The 12,129-nt window shown below is 46.5% G+C and overlaps 2 protein-coding genes across 2 annotated transcripts; both read left to right on the top strand.

The window, feature by feature from the left end:
• Nucleotides 1-32: 32 nt before the first annotated feature.
• BJ212DRAFT_1486547 (P-loop containing nucleoside triphosphate hydrolase protein) lies at nucleotides 33-5,113 on the top strand (the record flags this gene model as incomplete). Its single annotated transcript, XM_041341134.1, has 23 exons — nucleotides 33-259; nucleotides 308-380; nucleotides 428-620; nucleotides 674-847; nucleotides 906-1,089; nucleotides 1,146-1,399; nucleotides 1,450-1,533; nucleotides 1,586-1,686; nucleotides 1,742-2,702; nucleotides 2,752-2,790; nucleotides 2,840-2,912; nucleotides 2,965-3,092; nucleotides 3,139-3,167; nucleotides 3,220-3,293; nucleotides 3,344-3,426; nucleotides 3,479-3,519; nucleotides 3,567-3,875; nucleotides 3,931-4,203; nucleotides 4,268-4,411; nucleotides 4,470-4,603; nucleotides 4,656-4,711; nucleotides 4,767-4,950; nucleotides 5,002-5,113. 23 exons carry the CDS (start codon nucleotides 33-35, stop codon nucleotides 5,111-5,113), a joined length of 3,930 nt encoding a protein of 1,309 aa, XP_041187037.1.
• Nucleotides 5,114-7,052: 1,939 nt separating this feature from the next.
• BJ212DRAFT_1304181 (uncharacterized protein) lies at nucleotides 7,053-7,902 on the top strand (the record flags this gene model as incomplete). Its single annotated transcript, XM_041333558.1, has 3 exons — nucleotides 7,053-7,210; nucleotides 7,412-7,470; nucleotides 7,559-7,902. The coding sequence occupies 3 exons, from the start codon at nucleotides 7,053-7,055 to the stop codon at nucleotides 7,900-7,902; spliced, it is 561 nt and encodes a 186-aa protein (XP_041187036.1).
• Nucleotides 7,903-12,129: the final 4,227 nt, after the last annotated feature.

Raw genomic sequence — 12,129 nt, 5'->3', positions numbered from 1 at the left:
CTTGCAGCCGTCCGCCCAAGCTGCTCTAGAACATGACTGCAGAATCTGCCCCACCAGCCCCTCCCGACGAGAAGGAGCCTGCCCTTTCAAAGGAGCTGGCAACCCCAGGACATGTCGCTCTGGAAATGAAACAGAGTTCCAAAGGCATCCGAGCGTTTCTCCCCTGGCCAAAGAAAGCACCTAAGGGAATGGAGAGCGAAGCTGAGATCGCAAAGACAGCGGATACACTCGTCCCTGTGTCATTCTTATCGCTATTTCGGTTAGATCATCCCACTTTCTGACTGAGAGTGATTGTTCACCGAAACAGGTATTCAACTCGCTTTGAAATAATGTTGGACCTTTGTGGCGTAATCTTCGCTGTTGCTGCTGGCGCTTCGCAAGTGAGTTTTCGGATTTGCCAGTTACATCTTCTAACGTTCTATTCTAGCCTCTGATGACTTTGATATTCGGTAGACTGACTCAAGATTTCGTTACATTTGGTTTAGCAGAGAACGAGTACTATCAATCGCTACAGTCTGCAGATGCGAATGTTGTTGAGCAGGCGCAGGCTGCATTGGATGCTGCTGCATCCGGGTTCCGTCATAGTGCTGGCCTGGATGCTTCTTACCTCGTTTATATTGGTAAGTTCTTGATTCGATAAGAATGAGGCCCAATCCACCTGAACTCGTACCAGGTATCGCAATGTTTGTTTCCACGTATCTGTACATGTACACCTGGGTTTATACTTCAGAGGTCAATGGGAAAAGAATACGAGAGAAGTATCTTCAGGCCATCCTTAGACAGGAAATCGCCTATTTTGATGATGTCGGGGCTGGAGAGGTTGCGACGCGCATCCAATCCGACACTAGTAAGTCGTACTGGACTTTTCAAGAGTGGATGGTTGAAATCGCGTTGCTCTGAAATAGGTTTGGTACAACTGGGGATATCCGAAAAAGTCACCCTTGCAGTCACTTTCGTCAGCGCATTCTTCGTTGGCTTCATCCTTGCATTTGCTCGGTCATGGCGTCTCGCTCTTGCATTGTCGTCCATCCTTCCGTGCATCATGGTTGTAGCCGGTACCATGAAACAGTTTGTGTCCAAATACACGCAGTGAGTGTACTTATTGTTGAGCTCATCCTGAAGCTCTGATCTTCGATCAATATCAGATTGTCCTTGAAGCATGTTGCTGAGGCAGGTAGTCTTGCAGAAGAGGTCATATCCACGATTCGCACCGCGCAGGCTTTCGGGACACAGAAAGTTTTGTCTGGAATATACGATAAGAATATCGATGTAACTCGCATCGTCGACACCAAAGCGAGTATATGGAACGGTGCAGGGTTAGGCTGCCTCTTCTTCGTCATCTACGCTGCATATGCACTGGCGTTTGATTTTGGAACTACCCTCATAAATGAGGGCCAGGGTTCGTTCATGTTTCTGTGTCGTGAAACCACATTTAACATCAGTTGGCAGTTAACGCCGGACAGGTTGTAAATGTCTTCATGTCCATCTTAATCGGATCATTCTCTCTCGCCCTCCTTGCGCCTGAATTGCAAGGTAATCTTGGTCCCACTTTTGATTCGGAACCCTCATCAATCTTTTGTTTAAGCCATTACACGTGCTTGTGGTGCTGCCGCTAAAATATTCGCCACGATTGAGCGTGTCCCTGATATCGACTCTGAAAACCCAGGAGGATTAAAGCCTGCAAAAGTTACTGGCGAGATTACATTTGAGGACGTCAAATTCAACTATCCATCTCGCGCAGATGTCCCAATTCTCAAAGGCATCAACATCACCTTCTCCGGCTGGCAAGACCACTGCTCTCGTCGGCGCATCTGGATCTGGCAAATCTACCATTGTATCTCTTACGGAACGCTTCTACGATCCACTCGGTGGCTCTGTTATGCTTGACGGAACTGACTTGCGAGAGCTGAACATCAAATGGTTACGCTCTCAGATTGGTCTAGTCTCACAAGAGCCCGTACTTTTCGCGACAACCATCAGGGGCAACGTCGCACATGGTCTCATTGGCACACCGTACGAGGATGCATCTGATGAGGAAAAGTTTCGGCTTATCAAAGCAGCCTGTATCAAGTCTAATGCAGATAGCTTTGTCAGCCTCTTGCCACAAGGATATGACACTATGGTTGGTGAGCGAGGTTTTCTGTTATCGGGAGGGCAGAAACAGCGCATCGCCATTGCACGAGCTATCGTGTCGGATCCGCGGATTTTGCTTCTTGATGAAGCAACGAGCGCCCTCGATACTCGCTCTGAAGGGATTGTACAAGATGCTCTGGACAAGGCAGCTGCCGGTCGAACTACCATTACCATTGCTCATCGCTTGTCAACGATCAAGGACGCTGACTGCATACTTGTAATGGGCGAGGGACTCGTACTGGAGCGAGGAACTCATGCAGAACTCCTAGCAGACGAGAATGGCGCATACTTTCGTCTCGTCACAGCTCAAACTCTCCGCGAAGGTCATGAAGCTCTGGATGCAGTGATTTCAAGTGACGAGAAAGATTTGGAGAAGCCTAGGTCTGAAGACCTCGATATTAAGAGCACCACTCGCTCCATCAGAAGCGACGTTGTCAGTCAATTAAAGGACAAAGGAGGGGACCAGGCTCCAGTGGAAACCTACGGTCTATTCTATTTGATGGGACGAATTGCTGGTCTTTACCGCGAAGGGCTTTACCGATACTTGATCGGATCTTTCTTTGCCATATGTAAGTTCGCGAAGCATATATCATCAGCTGCGCTCATACGTTTCCGCAGGCAATGGTGCCGCTTATCCTGCCTCTGGTATAATCTATGGTAAGTCCTTTAGCCAAACAAAAGGGATGCCATTTATCCTGGTAGGTAGGACAAGCGATCTCCGGTTTTTCCGCTACCACAAATTCTGAGCGCCGCTATCAAGGCGACCGGAATGCTCTCTGGTTGAGTTTACATATTTTCTTAGAAATCGTGCTGGTGCTTATATCGAGCCAGGTTTTTCATTCTTGCCATTCTGTACGGCCTCTGTATTGGTTTCCAGAACTACTTTTTTGCTTCTTCTGCTGCTGTCTTGACCGCCAAGCTCCGTTCAATGAGCTTCAAAGCCATCCTCCGACAAGATAGTGAGTGCCTTGATTGCCAAATTGTTTTTCTCACCCATGGAACTAGTCGAGTACTTTGACGATGACAAGAATAGCGTGAGTCCTACAAATCTCCAGCTCGTGCAGAACACTCATCGGACTCTTGAAGACTGGTGCTCTGACATCACGCTTGGGCGACAACCCCCAGAAGATCAATGGTCTCGCTGGTGTAACTCTGGGGACGTGAGTATCACGAGTCCTCCTGAAGCAACGACATCACTAAATTTGGCTAGAATTGTCCAATCTATCACAACTATACTTGCTGGTTTGGCCGTTGGCCTTGCATATGCTTGGAAGCTGGCTCTTGTTGGCATGGGTGCGTACCGTTTCCCGATTTCGTGCCTCCCTCTTATACATTTCGTCGTTAGCATGTCTCCCTGTCCTGGTGTCCACCGGCTTTATACGTTTGGTACGTGACTTGCATAATAAGCTCCCGTTGTGCTACACGTTTTCTAGCAAGTCGTTGTTCTGAAAGATCAAAAGAACAAGTTAGCGCATGAAAACTCCGCTCAGATTGCCTGCGAAGCTGCTGCGGCTATTCGGACTGTTGCATCATTGACCCGAGAGGAGCACTGCCTTAATCTTTACAGACAGAGCTTAGAAGAACCCATTAGAAAATCCATCAGGACAGCGCTCTGGAGCAACATGCTATTCGCACTCTCTCAGGCCATGGGGTTCTGGGTAATTGCTCTAGTTTTCTGGTATGGTGCGGCTCTCGTTTCGCGACTGGAGATTTCGACACAATCATTCTTCATTGCTTTGATGGTATGATCATTTCGCCAACCTCCGGACATCCTTGAAATGAACAAAACTTTGACAGAGTACGGTATTTGGCGCAATGCAGGCTGGTAACGTCTTTGCCTTTGTGCCTGATGTCTCATTGGCCAAAGGGTCGGCCGACGCAGTCATCAGACTTCTTGATTCAACTCCTGTGATTGATGCAGAGTCAACTGAAGGCAAAAGTGTTCTGAGCGAAACTATCAAGGGCCGCATCCAGCTGGAGAACATTCATTTCAACTATCCTACCCGTCCCGGATTCCGGGTTCTTCGTGGCCTCTCGCTTACCGTCGAACCTGGAACTTATGTTGCCTTAGTCGGCTCTAGCGGTTGCGGTAAAAGCACAGTGCAAGTCTCGCCACTGTACCGTATTCGAACAGGCATCTGAAAGTTCATTTAGTGTCCAGTTACTAGAGCGTTTCTACGATCCACTTTCCGGACAGATCTCGCTCGATGGAGAGATTATCGACGAATTCAACGTTCAGGCATATCGACAGCAGTTTTCACTTGTGTCGCAAGAGCCTGTGAATATACTCGTGATGTTAATCTCTTGGTGGAGAGAGCTGACTACTTGCCTTGCAGACTTTGTATGCGGGAACTATCCACTTCAATATCTTGCTCGGTGCCTCCAAACCAGAATCTGAGGTCACACAAAAAGAGATTGAGGCTGCTTGCCGCGATGCCAATATACTAGATTTTATTCAATCACTTCCAGAGTGAGATCTCAATTCTGCGCACACTCGGGACTTACTGACATTATAACAATAGTGGGTTCAATACCGAAGTCGGTGGCAAGGGATCCCAGCTTTCGGGGGGTCAAAAGCGTGTGTATCATTCATTGACAGATGGTTTTCTTCGTGCGCTGAAATCACAATCCAGAACGTATAGCAATCGCTCGCGCACTCCTTCGGAATCCAAAGGTTCTTCTGCTCGACGAAGCTACGTCAGCCCTTGATTCAAACTCAGAGAAAGTCGTGCAAGAAGCCCTTGACAAAGCTGCGAAAGGTCGCACCACCATTGCTATCGCCCATCGCCTTTCGACTATCCAGAACGCTGATCGCATGTGAGTCAATCGAGAGCTGGCATTCGTGAACACCTTCTCACTACTTTGCAGACATTTCATCAAGGAAGGCAGAGTCAGCGAATCTGGAACCCATGATGAGCTTCTTGCGCTGAGAGGAGATTATTACGAGTTCGTACAACTGCAAGCACTCAGCAAGAAGTAGTGGAAATTTAATAACGCCCGACGCCCCACTTATTAATTAATTACAATCTCATCCAAATCCCGCTTCTAGAGTGAACATGTCGTTCCAACTTTCTGGAGCTATGAAAGGCACAGGACCCAGAGTTCAGTACTGTGTGTCTGGCGGTTCATCGACTATACAATCATACTTGCCGCAGATTCGAACGTCCGAGCTCCTGCATCATAATCCTACATTACAAATACCAATTCTTGACTCATGACCAGAACCTGTATGATCATCAGCAAAATCTCCAAGTCCCTTTTTGCACTTAAATGACTGATTTGTATTACTGATCTCGCTGAGTAGAAAAAGGAAAGCTCTGATGTCACTTATTTTACTGGTACCCACTTCTTGCAGACGTGATTCAAACAAATGTTGCTAATAAGATGTAAAAGTAAATTAAGTGTGATAAGAGATTTTTGTAACCTACTGTATAGTTTCGACACTAGGTTCATCACGTGTCACAGCCTCTGTTGAATCGAACCTATTTGGCGTGACCATCATGCAAATTTTTGGGAGGTGAAGCTAATTTGTGACATATGGTAAAAACAGAAAAAAAAATATATGAATTACTCTAATGGGTCCAGAAGTCATTGTACATCTTGTTTGCGATCTGTCTACACTTTCCACACCCCTGTTAAGCATCCCTAACACTGCCCTCTATACCTAAATCAGTATCTTCACCAATGCTATAGATTTCCAAGTGGTTTGTAGAGGACAGACCACTGTCCACAGCATGCATGCCCCCTGATGCAAGGTGATCAATAAGCACCTCCATGGGTACATCACTGGCATCGATGTCTTGCTCATTGATGCTGTCAAAAGGAGGTTCAGTGCTAATTGCATCCACATCTCCTGTGAGCTCAAGCTCATTGGCAGCTTTGACACTGGTCTCGTACTGAGCAGTTGCAATTCTGATCCACCCAGCTTTATCATTCTGCTGGACCTCCCACAGATGTTGTAATGCCTCATGACTTGCAAGACTTTTGAACGAGAGATTGAAGTCCTTCCCAGCTTTACACATGAAGAATGCCTATTCGGAACAATACTGAGTTAGCTATGCAACAATGATAAAGAGAGAGATGATGGCCAGACCTGCTTCACAAGCTCAGGCTTGTTTATGGCATGATACCCATTGATGACCCACTGCAACAACTGATTGTGAAGAGTACCAATTATCATGTCAAGTCAGACAAGTGCTGGTGAAGTCTTCTTGGAAAGTTGAGCAAGAGACTCATTGACGATATCTGCATGCTGTGTGTGTTTGACTGCGAGTTTAAATGGCCATTGAATACCAACATCACATGGCTGACCAACACCTGTACAGCCTCCCAGGACGAAGCCCTGGGATGAAGTGGTACTTGATCCAAGGGTATGTCATATCCAACCAAGAATGAAATTGAATGGATTGATGCACACTCCAGACATTGAGATGCAAGATACACTCCTGATTGGCTGGTGCACCAACAAGTCCTTTCTGCTCCTCCCAATAAGGCACCAAAATGTCAGTGATGTACTCACACATGAGGAGAAATGTCACCCAGTAAGTGTGTGTGTTTGCATAAGAGATCTTGAAGTTGAGTTGTGCCACTAGGAGGGACTGTCCATGACAAAACATTGTCCAAGTTGGGAACACAGGCAAGTACCAGGCATGATGAGAATGTGATGGTGTTCAAGTTGAGTTTGCAATTGAGTGAAGCAGGAAGATTAATGTCAAGGAGTTGTGTGATGGACAGTGTTTGTGAAGGGATGGTTGATCGAATGGGAGCTGGAATGGCCAACAAGCGTTTGATTTCATGCTTTACAGAGGGAGGAAGAGTCATCTGCTCAAAGACACGGCCACATGAAAGCCACTCGGAGGCGATGAACACATCAGTTTCAGATTGCATGATTAGAGGGAAATGGAGCTTACAGATGTGACATGCAGCCTTTTAAGACTGTCTCCACCCAGTGCTTTTCCCTGCGGGATGTGCAGCTCAATGAAATGATGTCGACTAAGCTGAAGCAACTTGTAGGAGCAAAGAAGTCTGTGCTGGTTGCCAGAGTTGCAGATGGCAATGGCAAGTTGCCACTGGCAGTGTAACAAACCTATTTAGGCATGGTCACAGGTCACACTGAGGTATGAAGCTATGAAGCTAAGCATGACATGGTCATGTGCTGATGGGCTTGAAGCTAGTGTTGAAACTATACAGTAATTGACAAGTATGAATACAGGGCCTAGGTTAGAATAACTACTGGGTAGTTGGATGAATGACCAGTCACAATGTGAATCCCATCCAGCAAGAACAAAAATAGGCACCCTACCACCCATGGAGGGGCTGGCGATGGCAGAGAAAGTGGTGAGAGCTGAGGAATTGTGATGGAAAGGCTGGATGCAAGAATGAAGGTGTGAGCAGCCATGTGAGCAGCATCCATGCCACACTGTAGGTATAGTTTCAGATGCAGTCCCAGGACCTGCACCTCTCCAAGTGAATATGGATGCACATATTATCATTTACCATGAGCAGGAGGGAGATGGAATGGCAGTGGGCATGGAGGATGGTATCATATCATTGGAGCTGAATGATGATTTTGCTATGGGTGTGCCTCCTGGTGCACCAGGGGCCATAAATGAGATGATCCCAGCACAAGGTCTCTGTGGAGGTGATATCCTCATATTCATGAGGATGCAGAGATATGGGAGAGGGGAGCTGAGCACTGGGACAAATGAAGGGAGTATGAATTCAGCACTGGATGTGTTGTTAGAGATATGGGAGAGGGGAGCCAAGTGAGATGAATGAAGGGAGTATGAATTTGGCAGATGTATCATTGGAGATATGGGAGAGGGGAGCCAAGTGAGATGAGTGAAGGGAGTATGAATTAGTGGACACATCATTAGAGATATGGGAGAGGGGAGTTGAGCACCAGGATGAATGAAGGGAGTATGTTAAGGTCATACTCAAGGGCTAATGGATCCTAAGGGCTTTGGCCTCAGCTCATGTGCTGTGCCCCTTACCTGAGTATTGCCCCTTATTTCAGGAGGACAAGACTAATGTGTCCAGAGGGTCAGATGAGTAGCATAGCAGATCTGGATGACTTCTGGATGTTATCATATCCCACAATCCAGACCCACATTCCATAATATTCCCATGCCTTCCAAGCCTATGTTTGGACCCCATATCCAACTCATTCCCAGATCCCCTTCTGCTGTGTGCTCCACACCTCAGCAGGATTGACTCTGCTCCAGATTTACCCCTGAGCTCTGGACCTCCAGATCCTCACTGCTAGCCTGATCTGTACCACCCTATCCTGTCCACCCTATGCACACTCCATCCAGCAAGACATCTGGACTTCACCTTGTCTCAGATTCTGGACTATATCCACCTCCTCATATTCCAGTCCTGTATCCACCTCATCTTCTGGATCCCCAGATCTCTGGACCTCCGGATATTAACTCCGGACCTATTCCCACCCTCTGTCTGATATCCTGCGCCTATTCCCATTTAGGCATCTCTGCCTTTCCAGCTTTTGGTTACCTCTTGTTCTGTCTTGCTTATTGATCCTTGTATGAGTCTTCATCTCTGAATTCATTTAGTTATGTTCCATCTTATTTACTAATGTGTTTCCACATGCTTGTACATAGCCCTGCTACTTTGCTTACTGATCCCCTTAGATATTCTCCAGTATATAACCCCTGTATATACTCCTGTAGTTTGTCATATCCGCATATCAAGATCTCAGATCCGACCCTTATCTCATCTCAGATCCACATCTTATCTCCGATCCTATCCACATCTTATCTCCCTCCAACATCTCGTCATTCAATCTGTCCACTCGTCCAGTTCGTTCCACAACTCATCCGAATCCACAACCAGCGCTCGTCTCCTTTTGGTAACCCCCTAACTCCGGTATTTTGGTTATCTGTATATCCGTCCTGCTCCCTTATCCGCTACCTATGTTTCATTTCCGTTTCATGATTTGTGATCCATTTCTACTTACCAATAGACTATCCACATGCTTCATACATAGCCTCGGACTCTGCTGATTAATCATTCCATTAGATACCTATAGTATATAACCTCCTGTAACTTTCTGTAGTACCTCAGTTTGAATATCATCTTAGTTCTGCTCATTCCTGTCCTCCGGACTTGAGTATCTCTACTCTTGTCACCCTCTGAGACTTAGGATTGATTCCTATAGTCTATCCATATCCACCTCTGTCTCCGACAGTCCATCACTGTTAGTTTCTAGTCTGGACTCGTCCGGATTAGCCCTACGATACTTATCCCTCATCCAGAAGTCATCTGGATCCATTACACTACTCATCCGACCTTCTGGACGCATTAGTCCTGCCTTCCTGAAATAAGGGGCAATACTCGGGTAAGGGGCACAGCGCACGAGCTGAGGCCGAGGCCCTTTGGATCCAGTTATCCTTTGAGTATGACCTTAACATAGTTCCTCAGTTTGAATATCACCTTAGACTTGCCCAATCTTCTTCTGGACTTCAGTCCATCTGAGTTGGTCCTTTTCCATAAAGGCCTAGGGATGGACTCCCCAGGCTGGAATTCTGGACCTTTGGATTTGTCCCCTATGTCTCTGTCTCAAGTCTAGGGATTGATTCCCTAGGCCAGAGCCTTGCCTTTCTGGCACTTACCCTCTTTCCAGACTTAAGTCCAATTCCTGTCTCTCCAACTCTACCTCTGTTTGTTTCTACATCGGACTTCATCTGATGTAGCCCCTATTCCTTCCAGACCTCTGGACATCCTGTCATGCATACCTCCAGATGTCCTGTCCCTCATACCTCCAGACATCTTGTCCTCCCCTGCATACCTCCAGACATCCTGTCCTCCCCTGCATACCTCCAGACATCCTGTCCTCCTGTCCTCCTGTCCTCCTGTCCTCCTGTCCTCCATACTTCTGGACCTCTGGACATCCTTCCATCCTATCCTTCCATCCTGTTTCCTGTAGAGATATTACCTTGGGGTCTCTCCACTTCCTGTGGAGTGGGAACTCCTCTGAGTATTTCCTGTACTCCTCTGGAACTCTCCCATGCTCCCACAGATGTTTCCCATGCTCCTCCGGAGGTCCTCCTGCACTCCACCAGAGTAGCCAGCCTCCGGAAGTCCTTTGGACTTCATCTGAAATGAAGGGCACATACTTGGGTAAGGGGCACAGCATACAAGCTGAGGCCAAGCCCCTTGGAATCAGTCCCTCTCTCCACTTTGAGCAAACCAGTTCTTAACAGATGTAGGATAAGTATTGTAAGACTAATCTGGATGAGTCCAGACTAGAAACTATCAGTAATGGACTGTTGTAAACAGAGGTGGATACAGATAGACTATAGGAATCAATCCCAAGTCTCAGAGGGTAATGAAAGTAGAGGTACTCAAGTCTGGAGGACATGAATGAGCAGAACTAAGATGATATTTGAACTAAGGTGCTACAGAGATTTACAGGAGGTTATATACCATAGGTATCTAACAGCATGATCAATCAGCAGGGTCCAAGGCTATGTACAGAGCATATGGATAGTCTATTGGTAAGTAGGAAAGGATCACTAATAATGAAATGGAAATAAAGCATAGGTAATGGATCAGTGAGCAGGGCAGATATACAGATAACTGAAGTACCAGAGTCAGGGGGTTACCAAAAGGAGATGAGTGCTGGTTGTGGATTCAGATGAGTTGTGGACCAGACCAGTGAAGGTGAGGACTTTGGACTAAGAGAGAAACTGACTACTACTGGGGGAACTCTACAGCAAGACCTGGATGCAAGACAGAACTTGACCCGAAGGACAGCTACTGAGAGAGGGTCCTCAAAATGACTGAGGGGGACTCTGAAACCAAATGGGCGCTAAAGGACATGTGAAGTGCGACTGCTGGAAGAAGCACAGTCGAGATGTGTGTGAAAGTGCGCTGGGGCAATAGGAAGTAAGAGCACACATGATGGGGTCTAAAGTGTAGAGGTAAAAGCTATCTGGAAACTAAATCCAGTGAAGGAGGAAATCAAGCTGGTGCAAAGCAGTTGCACCTAGGCAGGTAGCACATGAATTTGGACTTTTGGGATCTTTAAATTTGCTCTAATGTGCAAACTACTGCTAATACACAGAGGTTGGGAGTACTAGGATAATCTCTAAAAAACTATAAGTCCCTTCTCTATATTGAGCACTAGGTGATGCTTGTAGTGTGGAAGTGAAGCAAGTAGGTAGTGTTATCTGTATGTAATGGCGCTTAAGCACACACATGCACATTTACAGCACTGTAATTGGTCCAGAAGATATATCAGAATGATAAGAATACAATAAGAACACACCAGTGGACTTTAGCAAGGACATGGACAGGTGGATGGACTGTAGTGGAGGACTTAGAGTGGGCACACAGGACATGCAAGTGTGTTTGCATGCATGCGGTGGTTGCACGTTAGCACACAATAGCACAAGTGACTTATCCTGAGGATCAGAGCTGGAGTATCAGTGGGAAGGGGTGGTATATTGTCCTATAATGGCAATATAGAGGTGCAAGTCTCTACAATGTGAAGGGACAGCAGTCCCACATTCAATTCCAAAGCCTCAGCTGGTCAAGCCTGTGAAAACTGGTGCACTGCTGACATCATGAATGGATGACCCCATGGCTGGGTTAACTGGCAGAGACACCATGCAGGGAAAGAAAAAGGTGATTGAGGCACCGGCGAGGACAACCCAGAGTAAGTCAATGCAGAAGCCATCAGAAAGTACTACTTGAGTTACTAGAGCAAGGGGAAGGAAGTAATGGACTTATACCACACTGTCTGCATCTATGTACATCTCAATGTTATGCAATTGGCATTCAGTGCTCAACACTCAGGACTTGGTGATCCCTGGTAATTGATGGGTGATGTTTGGTAAAGTGAGCATTGATAGATTACTTGTTTAATTTATTTACATCTCACTTCAGTGCTCAACACTCAGGATTTAATGATCCTCAGTAGATCTATTGGAAATGGCAGAGTAATGAAAGATTTCAGTGGTCCAGTAGTTTACA

Source organism: Suillus subaureus, assembly GCF_016647635.1.
Source record: "Suillus subaureus strain MN1 chromosome Unknown BJ212scaffold_56, whole genome shotgun sequence".
NCBI lineage: Eukaryota > Fungi > Basidiomycota > Agaricomycetes > Boletales > Suillaceae > Suillus > Suillus subaureus.
This window is presented reverse-complemented; position numbering and strand designations above follow the sequence as displayed.